This window comes from Chlorocebus sabaeus, chromosome 12 (genome assembly GCF_047675955.1).
Source record: "Chlorocebus sabaeus isolate Y175 chromosome 12, mChlSab1.0.hap1, whole genome shotgun sequence".
NCBI lineage: Eukaryota > Metazoa > Chordata > Mammalia > Primates > Cercopithecidae > Chlorocebus > Chlorocebus sabaeus.
In genome coordinates, this window is record NC_132915.1 from 102,708,002 (window position 1) to 102,734,012 (window position 26,011).

A 26,011-nucleotide genomic window follows, 5' to 3' on the forward strand; every position below is an offset into this window, starting at 1 on the left:
ATTGTGGTATTCATCTGGTGGACTACTACATGGCTGTGAGAAAGAGCGAATCACTGCCACACCAGTGACACGGGTGAATGTCGCAGACCAAATGACAAAGGATAAAAAGCCTGACTCGAATACACATCATATGATTTCATTTCCGTAACGCTCAAGAGCAGGTAATCCACCATGATAGAAGTTAGGACAGTGGTTCTCTTTTGGCATGTGCTTGAGTAATGACTGGGGAAATGAACAAGGGAGCCTTCCGGAATACTGAAAATATTTTCTGTATTGATCTAGGTAATGGTTATGAGGGTGTATAAATAAAAAAAATCTTTGGCTGTACACTTCTTTGTGCACTTTACTGTCCACTAGTTCTACACATCATCAGAACCTGGAGCTTGTGTTCAGAGTTCTTCTTTAGGGTCCCGGGAAAAGCAGGATTTTTTTGTTGTTTTTTTGTTGCCTAGTCTCCATTGCTTTTGTCAGTTCCTGCATGTATTTTTGTCTTTACACCACATCAAATGTGGTTTTAGCAAGGGATGGGAAGTGTCTTGCTCTGCGAGACTCACAACATTTTTGGAGTTGGGTTATTTCCCCTGTGTTTTGGTTAAGTATTCAGTGAAGAGGAAAGTGAAATAGGTAACTTTTATTTTAGTGTATTTTAATTTTTAATTTAATTTTTTTTTTTTTTTAGAAACAGGATCTTGTTCTGTTGCCCAGGCTGGAGTACAGTATCACTGTCATAGCTCACTGCAGCCTCAGCCTTCTGGGTTCAAGTGATCCTCCCACCTCAGCCTTCCGAGTAGCTGGGACTACAGCCACACACCACCATACCTAGCTACTTTTTATTTTTTTATTTTTTATTTTTTCGTAAAGACAAGATCTAACTGTGTTACCCAGGCTAGTCTTGAGCTCCTGGCCTCAAGTGATCGGTCCTCCGAACTCGGCCTCTCAAAATGCTGGGATTATAGGCCAGCCCAGTAAATTTTCATCATTAAAGAAAACTCCTCACATTGACAGTTGGTACTCAGCATGCCACTGCCTCTGGAGTCCCATCTCTCCCTCTGAGATGCTGAGCGGTGCCTTGCGCCTCCCTGTGGTGTTCCATTCTGCACTCGGCAGTGTTCTGATCTCTGGGAGGCAGACAGATGCAAGTGCTTTAGAAGCCTAGAGTTTGTAGGTCATTTTCCATGCCTTTGAATCCCTTTGGAAATCTGGTAAAACCTGTAGACCCCTTTTCAGAAAACATGAAATTAAATACATAGAATTACGAAGGAAAACAGTTGTATTGAAATAATTTTCAACAGGATTTTTGAAACCTAATTTATGATACAGTAATATATATTATTTTAAAATACATTAAGTAGGCTGGATGTGGTGGCTCATGCCTGTAATCCCAGCACTTTGGGAGGATGAGGTGTACGGATGACTTGAGGTCAGGAATTCGAGACCAGCCTGGCCAACATGATGAAACACCGTCTCTACTAAAAATACAAAAATTAGTCAGGTGTGGCTGGGCGCGGTGACTCACGCCTGTAATCCCAGCACTTTGGGAGTCCAAGGCGGGCGGATCACGAGGTCAGGAGATCAAGATCATCCTGGCTAACACGGTGAAACCCCATCTCTACTAAAAATACAAAAAATTAGCCGGGCGTGGTGGTGGGCACCTGTAGTCCCAGCTACTTGGGAGGCTGAGGCAGGAGAATGATGTGAACCCAGGAGGCAGAGCTTGCAGTGAGCCGAGATTAGCCTAGGTCACAGAGCGAGACTCTGTCTCAAAAAAAAAAAAAAGAAAAATTAGCTGGTGTGGTGACACACATCTGTAATCCTGTCTACTCGGGAGGCTGAGGTAGTAGAATTGCTTGAACCTCGGAAGCAGAGGTTTCAGTGAGCCGAGATCACACCACTGCACTCCAGCCTAGGCAACAAAGCGAGACTCCATCTCAGTAAAAAATAAACACATTAATTAATTAATTAAAATACATTAAATAATAAATCTAGCAGCAGGCCTCATAAATACTGTAATTTTGAAGAGTGAAGAGTGTAAATAGTATTTTGAGATATCTGCAATCACTATAATGAATTTTGAAAATGTCTTTGATTTTTTTTTTTGTCAGCATGGTGACCAGGACTGTCCATTCTATAGTTTTTTTGCATGTATTCATAACTGAATGAAACACTAAATTTTAGTTAGAAGTTAGGGAAAATAAAGTTATATTTATTTTGCCCCATCCAAGTTTATACCCCCCTTTCTGTGCTGGATTCTTTTAGAACTGGCGTAGAGCATTGTTTCTCAAAGTTCAGTTTTCATCAGAACCACTTGTAAAATAGATACTGGTGCCCCATTCATAGAGATCTTAAGGAAGAAGTTTACAATGGGCCCAAGAGTGCACATTTTAACAAATTTGAGAAGCACAGAACTAAGATCTGTTGCTGCTACCTAAAAGAAACTTCTCTGTGCCACCCACGCATCTCTTGGAGGCCCCAGAGGTTTAAATGTCCTGATGACAGCTTAAGAGTTTACTCTCTAGGCGAGAGAGAAAGACGTTCATGTCAGTGTTGCTTTTAGTAGAACAAAGAAAAATAACTGATAGGCAACTGATCAAGCACAATAATGTGCAATTATATGGTAAATACATGGAGTTGTTATGATATAAATACGTATTTATTAATAATCATAGTGGGAAAATGTGATACCAAATAGGATGCATAGTATGATCTTTATATATGCAAATGAAAATTGTGAAACAATACACGAAAATGTTAATTTGAAAATACAGGTGATTTTTGTTTAATCTTTGTTTTCTAATAAGGCTAACAAGTTTTTTTTTTTTTAATGTATCAAGGAAATAAAAGTTTTTTAAAAATGCAAAAAATAAAAAAAAATTTTAAAAACAGAGTTTACTCTCTAGGCTCTGTTCTAGCTTTCTAGATCCGAGGTCGTGGGACCATGATACCAACCACTGTGGAGTCTGGCTGAGGCCAGCTTCCTTGGCTGGACTCCCCCTGTGTCTGGTCAGCTGATGCCTGAGGCTGGCTGGTGGGTCATGCCATCGCTGCATGCCCTGCAGTGGCATAGTGGAAAGGCCTGAAGACTGCCAGTAGTTCATGGTTATAAAGTAAATAACTGTTGATACTGAATCATGCAAAAATCCTACAAGGAACAAAGTCCAATGATATGCTTTCACCAAAAGGTCAAAACTAAGAGGTGATATCTTGAATAGGTGATCAAAATTAACATCAACACTGAGGAACAGATGGGTATTTTGAAATATCATAAGCTGAGGACAAACCTCACTTACATGGTATTCCAGCCAAGTCTGCCTACCCTGAATCTAACTGGGGAAACATCAGACAAACCCAGAATGAGGAGGGGAGATGCTGCATTCTTCAAAAATGTCAATGTCAGACACAAAGAAGGGAACTATAGACACTGGGGCCTACGGGGGTGGAAGGTAAGGACTGAAAAATTACCTATTGGGTGTTATGCTGATTACCTGGGTGACAAAATTATCTGTTGACCAAACCACTGCAACACACAATTTGCCCATGTACCAAGCCTGCACATGCACCCCCTCCAACCTAAAATACAAATTGGAAAGAAAAAAAACTAGTGACAGCCAAAAAAAATGTCAATGTCATAAAGACAAAGAGTCTGTGGAAATGTGGCAGATGAAGGGAGTCTAAAGAAACAATGAAATGATCCTGTACTGAAGAGAGAAAATGCTTAAAATGACATTGTTGACTCAATTGACAACATTGGAATACAGATGGTATCAATGTTAAACTTAGAAAAGTTGATAAAGCTCTACTGTGATTATGTAAGAACATAGCCCTACTCTTGCGAAATACACACTGAAGTATTTAGGGATGAAGGCTATTATTTTACATCTGAATCTTAAATGGTTCAGAAAAAATATTGTGTATGTGTGTATGTTTGTATGTGGGGGGTGGTGTGAACAAATGAGCCAGTGGGGTAAAACATTAACTGTAGACAAATCTGGTAAGTAAAAGGCAAACATGCTTTTTTACACTGCTCTTATTCTTTCAGCTTTTATATAAATTTAAAATTATTTCCAAATAAAAATGTATATGTATGTAGCAATAGCTAGTTTTTTTAAATTCCAGAAAATCTGATAAAAGCAAAATAATACTAAAATTTTCACCTACGTTTTTACTCCTTAATAGGCTTAAAAGGCAGGACATAAAAAAGGACACAGAAGAAGACATAATGGTTAAGATAAAAAAAGAAAAAAGAAGAAACCTCTGGAATTGGAACTGGTTTCGGTTCCAGCTCCACTACTTATTATTTCTATAACATTGGGCAACATGTTTAAACTCTCTCAGTCTCAATTTCCTCATCTGAAAGTAGGGGGATAAAATAGAATCTATCTCATAAGGTTGATGGGTGGTTCTGGAGATAATGCATATAAAATACTTAGCCTAATACTTGGCATTTAGCACTCTCTCAATGCATGTCAGTATTTCCAGAGCAATGACAAGGACAGAAAGCTTCCCATTTCATTTTGTAAGGTAACATAACCCTGAAAGCATGACAGAAACACAAATAGAAAGGAAGCCTATAGATCTATCACACAAACAAATATGATACATAAATCATTTGTTAATGTCAAGCAGTCTATTAAAAGAATAATATAGTAGGGTGCATTCCAGAAGTTAAGAACTTTTCAATGCCAGAAGAGCTATTACTATATTCGTGATTCATTCATTACATTATATACTATGATTCCCCCCATTTAACCTGTTCTCTCAATAGTTGCCCCCAAAAAAAGCTTTTGGTAAATTTAATTTTCGTTCCTGAGAAAAGCCTCTTTGTAAACTTCTAATTGAAGGAAACATCTTTGGCATGATAAAGAAACTGACCACAGACATCTGTTAAATCGCTAGAGGCATGTCAAAGTCAGAGAGCATGTTTCAGTAGTCTGTCTTACATATGTGGCACAATGGAGATGTCAACAAAGCTGCAATAGAGTGACATCAGTTATGCAGGAAAACTGACATCTAACACAGTCTCAGCCGATACCATGCAAGTTTCAGACATTTATTGTAAACAGTAATTTAATGCCTTATAAGGATTGAGAATGATAGAGTGTTCAATAAGTAGAACTGAGTTAATTGACAAATGATTTGGGGAAAATTGGTCCTTACCTCAGAGCATACATCAAAATAAATGATAAGGAATGAACTATAAAAATGAAACATCTAAAAGAATATAGAGGTAAACAGTTTCATTAATGCTGGGATAGAGGACTTTTTGATACTAATTAGGCAAAAGCCATAAAGGGAAAAAAATGAAAAATTTGCTTATGCAAACATTTTAAAACGTCTATGTGGCCAAAAATAGCATAGAACAAGTTTAAAAGCAAAAATTTGATCAGAAGAAATTATTTGCAATCTGTTTCAAAGATTTCACAAAAGAATACAATAATCAGAAAACTGGCAAAGGACATAAACAGGTAACCCACAAAATAATTATAAATGACCAATAAAAATATGAAGAAAAGCTACAATCTAAATGGCATACAGGCCAGGCGTGGTAGCTAACGCCTGTAATCCCAGCACTTTGAGAGGTCAAGGATCACTTGAGGTCAGGAGTTAGAGACCAGCCTGGCCAACATGGTGAAACTCCATCTCTACTAAAAATAGAAAAATTAGCCGGGCAAGGTGGCATTCGCCTGTGATCCCTGCTACTCAGGAGGCTGAGGCAGGCAAATCACTTGAACCCAGGAGGCGGAGGTTGCAGTGAGCCAAAATGGCACCACTGCACTCCAGCCTGGGCAACAGAGTGAGACTCCGTCTCAAAATTAAATAAATAAATAAGTATACAAAGAAACACAAATAAAAACAACGTTGAGATTACATTTTGCCATTAAATTGTAAAGAGGCAATGTTGACAGTATAGGGAAGATGGCACCCTCAGCCATTGCTGGTGGAACTATAATTTTGTGTCAGTCCTTCTAGATGTCAGATTGGCATTGTGTTGCAGACCCCCGACAATGTACATACCCTTTGACAAAGCAATTTAACTTCTAAGAATTATCCTAAAGAAATAATTGAACAAGTAAGTATGCAAACGTGGAATTAGAAGATGATAACTGTTATTTACAATAACAAAAAAATTGGAAGCAGCCTAATTGTCCAGTATTATTAGTTATATCTATATAAATAAAAGGGTATAGAGCCAATAACATAGGATTATATTTATTGACATGTAAAAAAGTTATTGTCAAAGCAAGCCACAAAATATATTCAATATATTCAACATAATTTCATCTTATTAAGAAAAATACATATGTATATGCATGGGGAAAAAAAAAATACCAAAACATGGATGGATTCTAGATGAATTGTGCCTATTACAGGGGTAGCAAAAAGAAGGGGGTTCCTCTAGGGGGCACCAACTCCCAAATATTGTGGAACTTTCAGCCCAGAAAGGAGAGGTACTTGGTACCCGTTTTAGGAACAGCTGAACTCACTGGTTCACTAGTTATTTTTCCTACACCCCAAAGGCCTCCTGGATGCTTCCACAATGTGAATTTAGACAGGGTGTCTTTTCGAATGAGAACATGCAGCCACAGCCCTTCGGCATATGCTTTTAACAATGATTTTTCTGGTTCTTTGGCCTCTGGTTCATTGCCAGCTTCATGTTTTCTTTCTAAATAGCCTCTTAATGTCACAACTTTGTTCCATTACAGAATGCAACTGCTTTGCCTGGTACTTGGCGAAGAACAGACGTGCACTTAGAGAACCCGGAATACCACACCAGATGGTATTTCAAATATTTTTTGGGACAAGGTAATTATGCTATTGTGGTGGTAGGGAAGAAAGGGTATTCAAAATGGAAGTTAGTGTTAGTATAATTTCTGGTATCCTATATGAGTGAAACTAGCCATTTTAGAAACACTAACATCAGGACATTTCACTTCAAGGTCAGTAGTAAGCTTTGTAGATTAAAAGATCCAATTCAGAGTCTCAGCCCTATTCAGAGTCTCAGCCCTAAGAGTTTTTGCTCATAGTTTCCTTTTTTTATGGACAGTCATTTTTATTCCTGGAGAGCTGAAGGAGATTAGATCATCTGAAAAAGTGATTTGAGAGATAAGATGAATTTTCCAGGGTGGAAAAACAACTTTAGACTTAACAAGGCAATTGCCCTGTCTATATTGGGTTTTGAATACTTAGTTCAAGGCAATGAGGGAGATAACTGGTTCCCTGAGCTCCAGGGCCTGTATAGCACTAGAGAGATATTAGATTGTAGACTCTGGCATCATTCATACATTCAACCATGACAAGTATTTATCACCTACTACATGCCAGGCAATGTGCAGAGCAATGGGGATACAGTGGCAAAGACACTCAGGATATGGGTTTGGATCCTGATCCTGCCATTATTAATCAAAGGACCTTACACTGGCTACTCTCCATTTCTCTGAGACGCAGTTTTCCTTTCTGTAAAGTGGAGATATTACGAGTGCATATCTAATAGGTCTGAATGGAAGTTTCAGTGAGATGCAGGAATAACACTAAGCCCAGTGCCTGACACATACTAACAGCTCAGTCATTAATAGCTATGTACATTTAAAGTGAAGGGCTCAAGTGAAAATATACAGAAAGGTGGAAAACAGGAATGTGGCTAATTACAAAAGATTTGGGGAATGGAAGAATAATCACTATTTTGGGATTCAAAATGAGTTAGAGAAATTTTTTCTCAGGCTAATGTATTCATTTGTAGATATGATGCTTAAATGACAAAATGAGAGTGAGCAGACCTAAATGATGCCTTTAAAGAAATCTGACTCTGTATTATTGTAAGAAGTTCCTTTTTTTGGCCAGGCAAAAATTATTGGTGTGTGGGGGATATAGAAGCATTTATTTTAAAAAAAGGAAATCAGCAGGAAAGCTGTCATCTTCCCAAATGCTTGTAAGTAGTGCTCAGAGCAGTGAGGACTTTAGAGAAAAATGGTGCCATGAGTTTGGATGCCTTCAGGTGCAGTAACAGAAAACCTGACTCAAACTGGCACAAATAGTAAAGGATATAACAAAAAAACCCAGAGGCAGGGCAAGCCCTGGGGTTGGGGGATTCAGAGGCCCAGTAATGTCAAGGACCCAGGCCTTTTCCCTTTTTCTGCTTCTGCATCCTTAGTGTGGCAACTTGGCACTTGGGCTGGCCCTGTTCAGGGTCACAAGATGGTTTCAGCAATTCCAGGCATCACTTCTAGACTCCACCAGTCCAGAGGAAGAAGGAGGCAGTATTTAGAAGTGAGGAAGCCTCTCTAAAAGCCCCGTGGCAGATTTCTCCTCCCGTCTCATTGGCCAGAATTTGATCACATGTTCATTCCTGAACCAGTCACAAGCAAGGGGAAGAAGAATGCATGATCCCCCGAGAGAGATCAGGTCCATCCCAAGCTGGCTTTGGGATTATTGTTCCCTGAGCATGTGGGAAGGGCTGGACACCACCTGCAGTGTCCTCTACCATCTGTGACTGGCAGGATCAGTTGGATTCTCACTGTTCTAAACCTTTCTTTTCCAGTCCATCAGAACTACATTGGAAATGATGCAGAGAAGAGCCCTTTCTTCTTGTCTGTGACCCTTTCTGACCAAAATAATCAACGTGTTCCTCAATACCGTGCAATTCTTTGGAGAAAAACAGTAAGTATATGGCTCGTACCTGATGCAAAATTTATGCATCAGTTTCAGGAGATAACCCCTGTGATGGGGAACTGTGTGCCAGTTTATTCCAGGGCATGCCTCATAGTCGTCTTGTGATTCACCTCTGAGAAGTTGACAGTGCCTTTGCCCAAAGCACCTTATTTTCTGCACCAGAAGACTGTTTCCTGGCCTTAAAAAAAAAAAAAAACTTATTTATTTTGTGCTTGCCAATTACAACGTTGTAGTCTCTTCTGGTTTAAATATTTTCTTTGAGATGACTCTGTCTCTTTTGGGCAAAGAATCAAGCGTTTCCAATTTTTTTGCCACCTCCTGCTCCTCTTGCGGTTGGTATTTGTGCACATGGGGAGGGGGCTTATGAGACCTAATGGTTGCAGAAGAGAACCGTGGACCCACATGGGCGCTCTGAGTTCTGTCTGATTTCCACTGTGGAGTGACTAATCCAACCTCTGAACTCGTGACCACGGAAATATAATTGATTCCTCTGGCTCTTTTGAGTCATTGGAAAGTATCTGTCCCTGAAACCCATGGTGCCAACTCTTTGCCTCTTGTTGTAAAGTCACTCCTTGTCCTGATCCCAGGTCTCCGCTAGTCTCTGAATCTCTCAGAAGCTCTCCATCCCCTCCTGGGGCACATCCTCTATGAACCATAGGTCAGATGTGAGGAGGCAGGACCGTTGCCATGGGCCTGCGTGTGTCATACTTCTGGTCATTAACACTTGCAGCCACTGAGTTGCTACCCTTCACCAAGTTCAAACCAGGTGCTGCCTGGACTTAAGATTCCTGTGCAAGGCCATGCCCGGGAAGGGGCCTCTGATTCAAATGCTCTCAAGTGCCTCCAGGTCTTCCCTTGACAGATTTACAGCATCCCACAATGCCTTCAAAGCCTGTCCTTGGCATGGGGGCATCAAGGACCCTGGCATCCACCTCTTGGCCGGCCTTCCTTCCTTCCATCCTTCTCTCCTTCCTTCCCCCGATCCTTCCTCCCTTCCACCCCTCCTTCGCCCTCCCTCTCCCTCCCTTCCTTCAAGGCAGGAGAGGGTGGGTTTCCCCCTTCTTCCACCTTCCTGGAGTGGACTTTCTCAATGTCTATTTTCTTCCTCCAGGAAGTAGCAATCACATCCTCACCGAGATGACTGCCATGTGTGAGGGGAGACAGAATGAGACAAATACAGGGGGAACATTTGCTTATTTTAATTTCCAAAGATACTGTCTGTATGACGTTATAAGTTGTGATAAGCACGCTGAAGACAGAGAATGACAGAGCATGCTGCAGGAGCCCTGCTTAGATGAGACAGTTTAGGGGATGCCTCCTGAGGTGGCGCCCAGCAAACAGAAGCCTGAAGGATGGAAGGAAACCAGTCATTTGATGAGTAGAAGGGGAATCAGGGAGTGTTCCAGGTAGAAGTAGCAACAAATGCGAGACAAACAAGGGTTACTCGTACCTGGTATTAGAGAAGTCAAGGAGGTGGAATTTAAACCCCAGGACTGCTGTGAAGGCAGCATAGGGGTAGGGCATGATGAGAAGTGCCAGTGCCTTCACCCAACACCTCTTCCCTTGGCCTTCAGTTATGTGTCAAAGACAGCGAGAGGGTTCCCAGCCGTTGATGGAAGTGCCGAAGGGAGGGAGGAACTGAGAAATCAAAAGGAAGAGAAAAGAAAAGAAGGAAGGAAGGAAAGACAGAGAAGAAGGGAAGAAGGGAAGGAAAGAAGGAAGGAAGGAAGGAAAGAAAGAGGGAGAGGGAGGGAGGAAGGAGAAAACAACTAGCTAAACATATAACTCTATGCAGTCTTGCATATCTCTACTGTGTTTTTTCTAAATACACAGAAATGGCTCACACATAAAATATGAAAAATGATTTGTACTTATTGTAAAAATTCTATCCAAACAATATAGCAAGTGAAAAGAATTCAACTACTCAGAGATAATCACTGCAACAAGCTTCTAGACATCGTCCATGTAGACACACACCTGCACACACACACCTGTTACGCAGGGTAATCTTTGACGTGCACTTCTGCATCCTGACTGTGCTCACTGGGTGTTGCCTGATATCTACATGCACTTGACTCTACCTGAGCATTTGGTATTTCCACTGAACACAGAACCATTTTTCTTGAACATTGACTCTGGAAGCTACAAAAGGGAGGAGATAAGGAAGAGTTTTACCAGTTTGTGGTGAAGAAAAACACAAACCCACAATCCCAGGAGCCTTGGGTTTCACACCCATGTAGGCAGGTCACGAAGGTGTCACTGTCACCCACCCAGTACAGCACTGGAGCCCTCTGCTGTGCCACACATTTCCCCTGAGCTGCCCTTGGCTTCTCTTTAAAACTGCCTTTGGGCTGGGCATGGTGGCTCATGCCTATAATTCCAGCACTTTGGGAGGTCAAAGCAGAAGGATTACATGGGACCAGGAGTTTGAGACCAGCCTGGGCAACATAGTGAGACCCTGCCTACTACAAAAAAATAAATAAAAATAAAACTGCCTTTGATGTGTTGGGTAAGAAGAAAAGGTAGACAACGTAGGATCTGAGCTAGAGGGGCAGATTCAAGACAATCTCCTAGACAGGGGATGCAGTGTAGGCTGGGGCCAGTTAAAAAGCAAAGCCCCAGAAGAACTCGGGTTTCAATGGGAAGGATCTGTAGAATCAGAAGACATGCATTTCTATCTTAATATTCCTCTATAATATTGGAAAGAAATTTAATCTCTGTAACACAAACTACAAAAAGAAAAGCTCAGCCCAGTTTCCGTGGCTAATGGAGAACCCATAAGAAGGGCTCTCTCTAGTGCAGCTTCTCATCCTCAGCTCCAAAGACATCCTCCTCCCTGGCCTGGAGAGGGGTGAGAGTAGCAGGCCTCCAAGGGTGTAGGCATAAAAGTTTTGTTTATGCAAAGAGACCATGGGCTTGGAAAGTTCAAAGAACTTCTCTCCCTTGCTATTGTTCAGAGCTTGGACAGATGAATTGGCAGGTATATCCCAATAGCACAAGAAAAATCACATTTCTTTGCCTGTTCCCTAAAAGAAACGTTCTTACCCTCCTCTAGCCATTTGTGATGACAATTTTATTACTAGTCAAAATCAGGAAGAAAGTTTTAAATGTACAGTATATGATAATCCCGTTTGCTAGCTGTGTAGTGTGAAACCTTTGTGGATTCTAAATCTATGTCACCTCTTCTTAGACGATTAGGAAGAGAATAGCACTCATCTGTTCCGGGTGGTGTGGATGTGAGACTGAATCAGTTAGGCAATTCTTCTTTCCCTTTTTAGCCAAAATATATTCATTGAGTATTCCTATGAATGAGTCATAGTTGGTACTCATTTAGGAGAAAAGAGACTTTAAATAAGAAAACACAGATAAATATAAAAGCATGCATTATGAAAACCTCTCTGAAAGATTCAGGGGATTTCTAGTTCCAAAAGTTTTTGACTGGGAGACATTATTTTTGGGTCCCATTGAACATGTGGAGACTGTTGTCTTATGGTCTTTGAGGCTTATTTGATGCTTGGCTTACAGACCGAATTCCCAGCCGGGCACAGTGGCTCATGCCTGTAATTCCAGCACATTGGGAGGCTGAGACAGGCAGATCACCTGAGGTCAGGAGTTTGAGACCAGCCTGGCCAACATGGCAAAACCCCGTCTCTACTAAAAATTAGCCGGGTGTGGTGGCGCATGCCTGTAATCCCAGCTACTTGGGAGGCTGAGGCAGGAGAATCACTTGAACCCAGGAGGCGGAGGTTACAGTGAGCGGAGAGCGCACCACTGCACTCCAGCCTAAGTGACAGAGCCAGACTCTGTCTCAAAAAAAAAAAAAAAAAAAAAAAACGAAAAACAAATTCCCTTCTCATCTGGTTCAGATGGCTCAGGTGCTCTCCATAATACCTAAGACACTGAAGACCTGTATGTTGAAGGCCATGCTGAAATCCACACACGTTGGGGTGGAGACAGCCTGGAAGTCGCTATCAAACCTGAGCAAGATTGTTTTCAGTCATAGAATGTGTTTATTCATATATATGCCCCTTGAGGAGAAAGGAGAAAGACTGGGCATGGGTTTCTTTTGAATGACCAGAGGGGCTCTTTTGGAGAAGGAAGTTGTAGAACTTGTCACTGATTTGATGTGTGGACTTTTCCAGGGTACCCAGAAAATATGCCTTCCCTACAGTCCCACAAAAACTCTTTCTGTGAAGTCCATCTTAAGGTGAGTTCTAATGGGTAGAAAGCCTATGCATGGATTTGGAGCCGTTTATACACTGTTTTTTCCTGTAATCATTCTGATGTTAACTTTCCATTGTCTTGAGCCTTGACTGTGTGAGACGTTTTGCTAAGCACTTGGCATGACATGCATCACCTCATGTCATCATCACAGCAACCCTGCAGGGCAGGTGCTGTCACTGTGCCCATTTTATAGATGAGGAAATAGAGGTTCAGAGAGAGAAAGCCAAGATCACAAAGCAAGTGTGTAGTGGAACCAAGGCCTGAGTCCCGGTCCAACTGATTTTGAGCATTGCTCTTAGACATCTCTCCATACTACATTAGTTGCCAGCTTCTTTTTTCTTGCACACACTCAGATACTTTAGTTTTAGAAAGATAATCAAGTAATATTTTTCCTTCCATTTTTTCCACCTTGAAATAGAAACCCAGATGTCAGCAAAGAATGTACTTATTCTTCGCCAGACAGAACGTTAAATGGATGGAACATCTGGCTGCTGCCTGCTCAGCCGCCTCTTGTGCCCCCACCCTCCCACCTCCCTCTCATCTCTCTCCCATGCTTAGGTGGCAGCCTCCCCTAGGGATTGCCACCACTTGGATCCAGCCTGTTGCTTTGTTACCAGCTAAGATGTTACATCATAGTAATGGTAGCTTCTGTTTGTCAGGCACTGTGCTGAATGCTTTATGAATGTTCTCTGAGTCAATCTTTAAACTAGCTCCACACAGTAGATCTATTATTATCTCCACTCCACTTATCAGGAATTGGAGCCTCAGAGAGGTGAAGGGATCTGACGAAGAGCTCAGAGCTGGTAAATCAAGAGCTGGAGTCCTGTGACTCCAGAGCTTGGGCTGTTTAACCACTAATGCCCTATTGTGTGAAGAACAAAGCTTACCTCATAGCCCTGGTGATTTCCTCTCTATTCATCTGCAGCTACCTGGTGGTAGATGTGTTTCCAGTGTTCCCAGGTGACATGTAATAGCTACAACTCATCCTTACCAAAATGGCTCTTACAGCAACAAACTTGACTGTATCTGTTGGGGATTGCATCTGGCTGATTAAAAGGCACGAAGGCCGGGCTCGGTGGCACACGCCTGTAATCCCAGCACTTTGGGAGGCCGAGGCAGGTGGATCATGAGGTCAGGAGTTCGAGACCAGCCTGACCAACATAATGAAACCTGTCTCTACTAAAATACAAAAAGTTAGCCAGGTGGGGTGGTACACACCTGTAGTCTCAGCTACTGGGGAGGCTGAAGTGAGAGAATTGCTTGAACCCAGGAGGTGGAGGTTGCAGTGAGCCGAGACTACTCCATTGCACTCCCACCTGGGTGACAGAGTGAGACTCCATCTCTAAAAGAAAAAAAAAAAAAAAGGAACCAAGATTAAGAAGTGAAAAACGTTATATCCGACTTTCAAGCTTAATTTGGTCTCCAGATTGCAGACCTCTTCCTGTCTGCTCTGTGCCTTCTGATTTTTCTTCTAAGCAGTGCTAAAGCCTGAGTTAAGCCTCTCCACCAAGAGGCTAACATTTTTCCTGAGCACAGAAATATCCTGCTGCTTTCAAGAAACTATAAATCTTAATTTGCTTGGAGAGTAATACCTTAAATTATACCGGTTTAAGATTTCTGTGAATTCTTTTTTCTAAAAAGAAGTTTACTCTAGCTCCTTTCTTCTCTGTTTAAAAACTAGGCCTTTCATTTTGTTACAATTTCATTTAGTTGTATGAGCAAGGCTTAGCTTTTCAGTACACCCTCCTAGCCAGAGCAAGGTACAGCAAGATTTTAAAGATACGACAAACTACACATTCTATAGTTGCTGCCAGCAGAAGAAAAGATTTTATCTTCTTTTGTTACAAGAATGAGAACGCGAAAACTTAAAAGGAAATTAAAGTATAAATACTATAGAGTCATATAAGCCTGGATTCAAGTCCTGGCTCTGCACTTTACCAGATTTTTATCCTGTTATTTAACTTCTGAGTTTCAATTTCCTCATCTTTAAAATGGGGCTAAAATATTACTTGCCTCATAAGAACTAAATGAGACAATTCATGAAAAGCATTTATCACAGCGTCTGGTGTGTTGTAAGTACTCTAGAAGTTCGTTATTATTTTTAATTTTCACTTATAAATATTGGAATATTAGCTGAAAGGAACTCTAGAGATCATCTATTTCAATCTCCTTGTTTTACCTCTATAGGAACTTAGGTTCAAGGGAATTTACGTTGCTTGTCCAAAGTAAAACATTGTAAAAAGTCTTGTTAAGGATGGTCTTTTGCCCTATGTGGCATAGAAATTTCAGTTAAACCTTAATTACATTCATCACTTTTAGTAAATAAAAATAAGAATCTGGAAGAGTAGCCAAGGTTACCTGAAACAGATGTTCCTGATTTCTCTCTCCTTCTCTTATGAGTGTCACTAGGAGCCAGTTATATAAGTCAAGTACATGTGGTGTTGGTTACTTTCATCTGTTTGTTCATTGATCACTCATTTGTTGATTTGTATCTTCTGAGTGAGTGTCAGGTCCTTTAGGGAAAACAGCTGTGATTTTTCTAGAGGCTACTTTTTAGCTTCTCTGAAGAACCAAGTCTTGCTCTATATTATTTAAGTTTCCAGCATGCTGCAGCTCATCCTGTCCATTCTATTTCAGTGCCATGAATCTGGACAAATTTGAGAAAGGCCCCAGGGAAATTTTTCATCCTGAAATACAAAAGGTAACAGAAAATTTTATACTTCATAATGATACAAAATTGATTACAGTGTTAGAATAGAGCTGACAGGTCATCAGTAATCCTTAGCCTAGGATACAAAGCGAAATCACCTGTGCAACTTAAAAAACTCATCATGGTAGAACCTCACACCTAAGGTTCTGATTTGATGGGTGTAGGGTAGGGCCTGGGTATCTGTTTTTCAGAAGTTCCTCAAGTGATTCTGATGCATAGCCACTCCTGAGAACCGCAGAGTTGTCCTCGGTCCACGGACCAATAGGGTGTACATTCAGAAAAATCTTATTGGCTTAAAAGCCACCCTTTTTAGTGAGTAATATAGAATTGTGTGGAATGTTAAAGAAATTTTTTTTTAAATTTGAGACAGGGTTTCGCTCTGTGGCCCAGGCTGGAGTGCAGTGATGCGATCTCGGCTCACCGCAACTTCCACCTCCCGGGTTCAAATGATTCTCCTGCCTCAGCCTCTCAAGTAGCTGGGATTACAAGTGCCCACCTCCATGCCCAGCTAATTTAGTAGGGACAGAGTTTCACCATGTTGGCCAGGCTGGTCTCAAACTCCTGACCTCGGGTGATCCACCCACCTCAGGCTCTCAAAGTGCTGGGATTACAGGCTGTGAGCCACCACGCCCAGCCCGGAATGTTAGGGAATATTAAAGAGATTTTTTTAAAAATTAATAAATCAAAACATGGTTGATTGAGCTCTTACTCATGTAGTAGACTGTACTGGGTACCATCAAGGATAAAAGGTATCCAGAAAGCCATCCCTGTTTTCTTAGATCTTACTGTTAAGGGAAAACAGTCTGCCTTGGGAGTGAAAAAAATTTAGTCATAATTTAGGTGATGGTTTATCAGAATAATGTCAATGAAACTTTTGTCTTGTAGTTATAACCAATTTAGCTTTGAATCTTACAAACACAGCCGTCACTAATAGTGTGCCCGTCGTGTGTGAAGCTGAGATTGAAGTAGTTGGGTACGCCAGGGATGGGTGACAAGGGAAAAGGCTGGAGAGGCAGGCTAGAATTCTATCCAGGAGGCAGCAGGGAGCCAGTAGAACCTTTAAGCAGGAAGCATCATGTTCAAATTTGCTTTTAGGTAAATAGTAAGAGGAGGATTGATTGGAACATGAACGATTTTTGCTTGCATATCTTTAAAATACGGTTAGCTTTTAAAATAAGGTTATTGACTCTCGGCTTACCCCAAATATAGAGAGTTGTGAATTCCCATATCTTTTGTTTTGATGTAATTTTTAAAATAGTATTTACACCCAGCCTCAACCTCAGACAGAACTCAGGCAAAAATGGGTATGTTAGGTTAAACTGTAAGCGACTTTAAGCCATCCAGGTTTATTACAAGTGATACTTTATAGCAAATTTTAAAACAAACTAGAATTATAAATATGTGAGTACCCGTGTGCTCTTATGACTTCACTCACACAGGTTATTATTCCTAATCCTTCTTTAAGCCTTGGTCTGATCCCCCACACCAACTCTGCTTCCCAGACACTGAGCCCCCAAACCCACAGAGCCAGCTCTGTGACACTTCTTTCTGCCTCTTGCTACTGAGCCAGTTCCCTCAGCAGAGCTCATCTCTGCTCAGTCATCCCTGTCTGATTTCTCTAGAAGAGGAAAAGAAAAAAAAAAAAAGATATAGCAGCATTCTGCCTATTTATATCACAACTCTGTGCCTGTTTTTACCAAACAAAAGGTACTTTTATGCTTTCCTATATTTGTGTTTTGGCTCTTTTCCCCTTAACAAAAGAAACCATTTGTGAACTTTCCCCTTGTCCTCTGTGTGTGTGAGTGTGCATGTGTGTGTGAATTTGCACATGTGTGTGAGGCTCAGAGATGCAGGGTGAAGGCTATCATCACATTTCTGTAGATTTCTCTTAGGAACAGTTGAGCAACAGGCTTTAGGTAGAGAGGAAAGAGTTCTTAAAAATGGTAGGAGCCAGAGAGTAAACAGAAAGTAAACCAATTGTGTTATAAAGAAGGCATCTTTCCACAAAGAGGGAAGGTGGCTGGTGCTGTTTTTAAATGTTATTTGTCTGTTTCTGGCTGCTATACTGTAGTGACATTTTCCTTGACCAAAATCCAGAAGCAATGTGTGATTAAGCTAGCTTTAAATGGATAGAGAAATCAGAGTATCTGTGTGTTTCTTCCCACTCCTACCCATCAAGTTTGTTTCCTAGTAGTTGTGATATGTTTCCTAAATGACCAGGTATTTTATAAAAACCGGTAGAACTAAATTTGATTTTTAAAACATTTCTAGGTTTAAAAAGTGTATGTAAAATCACTCTCCCAAATCCCATATATATGAAAAAAATCAGTGTCAGCCTCAAACTAATGATTAGAATCATGCATACATCAAAAGCAATGCCAGTAGGACTGTATTAAGAAACACCATTACTGGCCAAAATTATACCTTCTGGGCTAAAATTACACACTAGAAAGCAGCAAAAAGGGGACTTCCAATGCTCACAAATTCAGGAACAAGAATATTTTTAAAATCTGAATCATGTTAAGTGGGACATTGGCAAACCAGGGCAAATTGCAAGACTATTCGCTTCTGAACAAACGTAATCCAAAATAAAGAAACTGCAACATAAATGTAACCTGACAGCCTGTGACATCCCTCCTGCCTCTACAGCTGAGTGTTGAGACTCTAGCCCTGAGCTCAACCGGAACTCCTGTTGCAAGGCTCTGATTCCTTCAGCCTAGCCCACTGAGGAGCAGCCTGTATTACCAGGCCAGGGACTGGTTGCAAAACATCCCAGTCCTAATGCTTGCAGGGCTAGTGGCAATTGAGAAGCTCAGAGGTGTAACCCTTTTCTTATTCACCACAGTTAGCATGGAAGGAGCACTAGCCTGGGTGTTAAAAGGACTGGGCATGAGATTCAGAGCTGACACAGGCCACATGACCTTAACTGGAGATCCAATTCCTCCATCTGTGATTCAAGAACAATTAAACTGCACCCCCCATAGAGATAGATAGATAGATAGATAGATAGATAGATAGATAGATAGAGATATATACCTACTGATGTACCCATAAAAACTAAAAATAAAAAAATTAATTAAAACCACAAGGTGCTGAGAAAGATCATGGAAAGAGAGAATTTTGTAATGACATATATAGTGACATGCAAACATAAAGTCCCAATGTAAAAAATGTATAACATAATTTTATTTTTTCCCAGAATTCAGAAATAATACAGCCAGGCGTGGTGGCTTACGCTTCTAATCCCAGCACTTTGGGAGGCTGAGGCAGGAGGATCACTTGAGCCCAGGAGTTGGAGACCAGTCTGGGCAATATAGTGGAACCCCATCTCTACAAATAATACAAAAAAATAGCTGGGTATGATAGTACACGCCCATAGTCCCAGCTACTTGGGAAGCTGAGGTGGGGGGATTGCTTGAGCTCGGAAGGTCAAGGCCTCAATGAGCCAAGGTCGCACCACTGTGCTCCAGCCTGGGGGACAGAGCCAGACCCTGTCTCTTTAAAAAAACAAAAAAAGAATAAAATAATAAAGATGGCTGAGTTCTGAATGAAAGAGGCTTTCTGTTAAATAAAATGGAGGTTTGTGTGCCTCTTACAGTTCTTTCAGAATTGCCACATCTCCAGTTGACACAGCTCTTCCCCAGAGAGTCTTGGGCCAGAAGGAGGGTGAGGGTCCCTCCAGCCTCCCTGCCTCCATCCTGACCCTCGTTGCCTCTGCACTGTCCCCATGACTCACCTGGGCCATTCCTTCCCCCTCCGCTCAGCCACAGGGTCCCTGTCAGAGCCTTGGCTTTGGTGTCCGCTTATCAACCAGAATCTACTTTTTCAGAAGTTCTGGAAAAGATGGGACTTGCCTGTAGTAAGTTTACAAACTTTTATATGGGGCAACTGAGAATGAAAAGGAAAGTAATTTAAGGTTGATTAAATCTCTGTTGTGTACCAGGTCCTCTACACACACTGACAGTGATCTTCACAGGGTTTAAGACCGATGTTATCCTTGGACCATGGAGAAGGAAGCAGAGACCCAAATAGATTAAATGACTTGTGCCCACACACAGTTAAGAATACGACAGCAGGGATTCAAAGGATTGTTTAGGTTTACTGCTCCATGCTGCTCTTACGAGATGGTATTACAGGGGAAAAAGATCCAAGACTCTTGGCACCTACCTTTGTTGTAGTTGTTGGTTCCCCCCCGCCCAAAGCTCTTATAACCAACTTTTAATATTATTTTCAAAATGTCAGTGTGAGAAAACCGAAGCTTGGCTTTCACAGCAAGTCAAAATGAAATAATTACTGTCATGCCTGGATGTAACTTTTAAAACTTTATTTGACAGGACTTGCTGGTTCTTGAAGAACAAGAGGTGAGTATTTCTATGGAAATATTTGCACCTGCTCTGCCTCCGTGTTTGTAAATATACTTCTCCTTTCACTGTGAACCCAGACTCTGCTTTCAGCCAAACCTCCCTGTAGATTTGCACAGTGGTACACATTGCATGGAAAGACCTTACTGGCATGTATTTTTAAGGTATATTTCAGAATTTTCTATGCATCTAGCTATAAAGCTATGAAAACAATCAAACTACTTAAATCTGCTTGGAAACATTTACTGTGTTAAGCTTATGATCAGGGTGAGTAATGAGTTTTTAATTTTCATTAAAGTAGGGTATTTGTGCTTTATTAGGATACTCTTAATATACAAAATGCTGAATTTATTTGCATGTTGCCATTCCCTGTTGCCCCCATTAAAAATATAAATATATTGGATTTTCTAAGTATGTAACTAACATAGGGAAATATCTAAAATATTATTAATAGGCAATGGAGTAAATAAATTATGGTTTATGTATCTTATCCCTCTCAGTAAATAGCAATATCTTTTGTCTTGTTGCTTAGGCCAAACTTGGAAAAATCCTTAATCCATGTCTTTCTCTCTTATCCTATATCTAAGCTATCAGCACGTCCTGGTGACATCTCTTCATAAAATATCCCTAATCCAAACACTTCTCAACACTTCTACCACAACCACTCTGGTGTGGGGATACCACCTCATCCTCTCTTGCCTGGGCCCTGCAGAGTCTCCTAACTCTTCTCCTGGCTTCCACTCTCCCCCTCTCTTCTGGTTTCCAGATAGTAGCCAATTGTCCTATTGAAACATGTAGAATCAGGTCATCTCTCTGCTCAAAACTCTAAAGGCTTCCTGTCCTGTTCAAAGGGAAGCCCCAGATCCTGACCTTGGCCTGCTGGAGCCTGCATGATCTGGCCCCTCTACGTCTCCAGTCGTCAGCTCCAGTGTTTACTGAAAAACACTAACCATACTGAATTCCATATTCTTCCATCTCCTCAGAAAGAGCCTACAGTTCCCACTGCTGGGGATGCTTGTCCCCCAGATGTCCTCACTCAATCAGGACCTCTGCTCAGAGAGACCTTCCCTGACCACTCTGTGTAGAACAGTACTCCTTCCTCTCACCCTTAGCCCCTTTGTTTTTTCTTAATGCTGGTATTTTCATTTGTGTGCTTATTATCTGTCTCCCCCATGAGAATAAAAGCACCATGAGAGCAGAGACTTCTTTAATTTTGTGTTCCAAGATCCTAGAACAGTAAAAATAGAAGGTATAGAGTAAACATTTGTTGGTTGAACAAGTGATTGATTGATTGATTGAATGAATACATTATGAAATATTATGATGCCATTAGAAAAAATAAGGTAGTAACACAAAGGATAAATGCTTGAGAGGATGGATACCCCATTCCCCATGATGTGATTATTACACGTTGCATGCCTGTATCAAAACATATCAAAAACCCATAAATATACTTACTAATATATAATACACTATGCACCCTCACAAAAAAGAGTGAGATAGAGTGCCATGGTGTGAATGCTTGTGTCCCCCTCAAAATTCGTATGTTAAAGCCTGACTACCGATGTGGTGGTATTAGAAGGTGGGGCCTTGGGAAGTGATTAGGTCACGAGCAGGGAGCCCTTATGAATGGGATTAGTGCCCTTATAAACAAGGGAGCTTGTTCGCCCTTTCACCTTGTGGGTATGTAGCAAAAAGGTGCCATCTGTGAACCCAGAATAGGTCCCGCCCCAGACACTGAATCTGCTACTGCCTTGATCTTGGACCTCCCAGCCTCCAGAACTGTGAGAAATAAATTTCTGTTGTTTTTAAGCCACCTAGTCTATGGTATTTTGTTATAGCAGCCCAAATAGACCAAGACATAGACCTTTACTTACTGGCATGGAAAGATTTCCACCACATAGTATTTACTGAAAAAAGCAACTTATGGGAGATTATTTACATAGAATCCCAATTATGTTTTTATAAACAGATATTTGTATGTATACTCACTCATTCATTCATTGAACACATACTTATTGAGCGCCTACCATGCATGTACCATGTACTGTTTGAGGCATTGGGGATACATCAATGAGCAAGACAAGGTCTCTTCTTCACGGAGCTCACAGTCTGGTGGGGTAAGACAAGCTACACAAGTAAACAAACAAACAGAAACATGGTAAGACCAGTAACCCCAAGAGCTGTGAAGAAAGTAATGCACAGTGGTGGGGTGTGCGGTAAGGGGTAGGTTTTTTACATTGAACAGAGAAGGTTTCTCTGAGGCAGCGACACCTCAGCTGATTCTTGAACATGTAGATGTAAATACAAAGAAGGGGCTGAAAGGATGCACCCCCAAATTGTTGGTGGGAGTTACTTTTGAGCAGGATAGTGGAACTGGGGTGGGATGCAGCAGAAAGCAGACAAAGGGAGATTTCTGCTTTTTTTATTTTTAAGAGAGGGTCTCGCTATATTGCCCAGGCTGACTTCCAATTCCTTCCAACTCTGCCTCAGCCTCCTGAGTAGCTGGAACTACAGGCTTATACCACCATGCCTGACTACATTTTTATCCATATTTTGTCCATCTTAGGTTCATGCTTGTTGCAGGAGAATTTATGGATTTCATGTGTAATTTGTAAAAGGCAAAAAGTACGAATAATCACATTTCTGGTAAAAATTTTAAAAATAAAGAAATACACAAAAGATAAAAGGAAAAAATCACCTGCAGTCACAAAGACGACTGCTATTAACATTTTGGTATATATGTTTGTTACATTTTATATAAAATTGGGATTATATATAGCTTTTATATGTCAAAATTACTCTGTTCATTAATCTACAGATATTTATTGAGCACCCACTGAGTGCATGCACATGCTTGTTGTAACAAACAAACAATAGGAATATGTGAACGAATATGTGTACCGATAGGAAATGTGAACGCTCCCCCTGCCCTGCCCTCACCACTTCCAGCCCCTGAAAGAACGCCTGTTCACTGTTCATTGCATCCTCCTCTGCTTTTTTTGAAACTCCCAAGTTTTGAAAAATAAGTTGATCTCTTTATTTCTCAATTTTATTTCCTTACTAAGGGGATATTAGCTTGAGGCAACACTAGTCACTTGTCATGACATCTTGAAGTGTGAACAATGGCCATGATCCTCCAGAGCTTCTCTGAGAGCTGTGTGGCGAGGCACTCTATTTAATCCTGCTGCTTCTCAACTGGTATAAGTTGGGAGCATTTATCCCAATTCCAGCCTATTCTAGTGGTAAACTATTAGCTGCAAAGATGGGCAGGGAATCCAATAAAGAATACTAGTGAGGCTCCTGAAAGGTTAGCACTTTGGTAAGATGATGTCAGTGTCCTGAAACCCATGTTTTGTTTGCTACATAGAGAGGCACCCTCATGAGAGAACACGGCATCCCAGGCTGTAATACACGTGGAGAGAGGAGCGATGTGTAGGAACATGTGGAACCCTAGAAATACGGAGACGTTGCCTAAACAAGAGTAACAAGGAACCAGGGGTGTCTCATTTTGAATAAGGCCATCATTTCTCAGTTCCAAAAAATTCTTCTGGAACCATTGGGACTTTAGTTTCCCCTCATAGTTTGTTTTTCTCAGAAGAACTATAGTTCATAGCATACTACTGATTGCCAAGAATGTGACTGCATGTTTGTTTGTAATCAGGTTGAGTTCTGTCTTGTAAAATTTAGAACTTAGAATATTTAAATTCCATCCAAGTAGGAATGACAGATGTGACCTTATCTGTATGTTGAATGTTTGAGCAAGACTTACATCCTGAGAAAACCCAGTGCCTGTGGATTCCCTCCAGCAGCACCTTCCTCCAGGGACCCGGGTCTGGCCTTGAGACCTTAAGAGCTCTGAATAGCTGGTTAAAATATTATCTGTGACAGTCCACTTGCCCCAATCAAACTGTCCCCTCCTAAAATATGAAATAACTCATTATAAAGAGCCATACCTTGATTTCTGGAGATAGGTGAAAACTTTTAGTCATGGACATAATTTGGGAAGTCCTGGACACCATATTACCTAAATGAGGCTCTAAAAGTAGGTTCAAGTACTTAACAAGTACTTCCAGTCTTTCTGGAATCTCCTCCACCTGAAGCAGGAGGAATTCATATAATTTATAATTTAAACTGGGACCCTTTGAGAGTAATTATTAACAACATCAGGACGACAGATAAAACAGATAAAAGTCAGGGCTGTCTTGGCAAACTTGGACACGTGATCTCCCTACCTTGAAGATCCTACACCATTGGGTGCACAGGTACTAGAAAGACCCCCATCATGCAACCCTTGATGCCTTACAGACTTTGCTGTTGTCTGACCCTAATAACTTGTGATGAAGACTTGACAAGACTTTGCAACACCAGTCTTTCTGGAGTCTCCCCCTGAAGCAGAAGAGGTCCTCAGCAGGGATGTGGCAGCATGGTGCCAGTCTCAGAGCAACCCTATAAAAGCTTGTAAAAGCATTGGCCAGTGATCAGGTGGTAGTAGGCCCCAGCTCTGCTTGTACATCTCAGTTTCACTCAAAACTTTTCAGAGAAGATTATGCCATGATATTGGAAAGAATGCCGGATCAAAAGTCGGAAGACCCAAGTTCCAGCTCTGGTCTTACTGTTCACTTAGTTCCAGCCATGCGCAAGTCCCTGTCTTCCCTGAACTTCCCTGTCCTGTCTTAAAATAAGAGCATGGACTCAGTGGACTGTAGGGTCCTTTCTGGTTTTAGCAGACTGTCAGTTTATGGTTCATAGTTATGGTCGTTGACCTAGTCCTTCTGCTCTGACTTGCTAGCTGTCAGCTCAGCTGGACCTGATCCTGGGCCTCCTGACAGCCTCGGTTTTTTCTCTAGTCTAGTGGTTCTCAGCGTGGGGCCCCTTGGCCAGCAGTATCAGCATCACCTGGGAACTTGTTAGAAATGCAAATTATCAGGCCCTATCCCAAACCTCCTGAATTGAAAACTCCTGGGGTGGAACCCAGCAATCTTTATTGTGACAAGCCCTTCAGGTGATTCTGATGCCTAGTCAAGTTAGAGAACCACTACTGTAGTTCCTGCACTATTATTCTAAGAGGGTCATATGTCAGACCCCAAATTACTGTAGGAGCTTTTTAAGGGACCCTTGCGACATGTGCTTGCTGTCATCACTTCCAAAACAGAGAAAGAAAAGTGACAAGCTATAAAACCCTAAAGTGAATAGAGGTCCCTGAAAACGTTCTAAGAAATTAATCAAAAGCTAGTTTGTAAGGAAGCAGCGATCATTTGGAGACATCGTATGAAAAATAAGTTGTTTCTGACAAAGTTTATCTCTTTTCTCATTTATTATGCATACAGTCCCTTATGTCATGAATATTTATTAATATTTTCCAATGTACTGTGGTCAACACTGGGGATTCAATGGAAAGGAAACAGTGTATGATTTCTCCTGCACAGGACTCAGGTTCTAGTGGCAGAAACAGACAGATACGCAAGTTCAATAGAAGATTTACAGAGTGTAAATAGTGCTTCGAGGAGAATAAACAAGGTGCTCTGATGGAGAATAACAGCAGGAAGGAGGGTGACTTTATATGGGGAGATCAGGAAAGGCTGATCTGGAAATTGACACTTGAGCTGAAACCTGCATGATGGGAGAGAGCCGGTCATCCCTAGAACTGTGGAAGAGTTCCAGGTGGAGGGGTCAGTTTGGGAGTGTCCTCTCTCTTCCTGTATAGAAAACCACTGTTAGTGATGAGTATGCATCTCAGGTGTTTTGGGGACAGAAAAATGTTTGGATGCACAGCCTTAGAACTTGGATTTTCAGCCAGGCACGGTGGCTTATGCCTGTAATCCCAGCACTTTAGGAGGCCAAGGCGGGTGGATCACAAGGTCAGGAGATCGAGACCATCCCAGCTAATATGGTGAAACCCCGCTTCTACTAAAAATACAAAAAATTAGCCAGGCGTGGTGGCAGGCACCTGGAGTCCCAGCTACTCCAGAGGCTGAGGCAGGAGAATGGCGTGAACCCGGGAGGCGGAGCTTGCAATGAGCCGAGATCGCACCATTGCACTCCAGCGTGG

General features: G+C 41.4%; 1 protein-coding gene across 7 annotated transcripts in view; it reads left to right on the plus strand.

The window, feature by feature from the left end:
• GARNL3 (GTPase activating Rap/RanGAP domain like 3) overlaps positions 1–26,011 on the plus strand; it is a 174,961-nt gene that overhangs the window by 81,876 nt on the left and 67,074 nt on the right. For all 7 annotated transcript variants that reach the window (XM_037994107.2, XM_037994110.2, XM_037994105.2 and 4 more), the window contains 5 exons: positions 6,702–6,801; positions 8,534–8,652; positions 12,807–12,871; positions 15,526–15,589; positions 19,933–19,959. In XM_037994107.2, the coding sequence (XP_037850035.1) occupies positions 6,702–6,801; positions 8,534–8,652; positions 12,807–12,871; positions 15,526–15,589; positions 19,933–19,959 (375 nt within the window). The remainder of the gene's footprint in view (positions 1–6,701; positions 6,802–8,533; positions 8,653–12,806; positions 12,872–15,525; positions 15,590–19,932; positions 19,960–26,011) is intronic.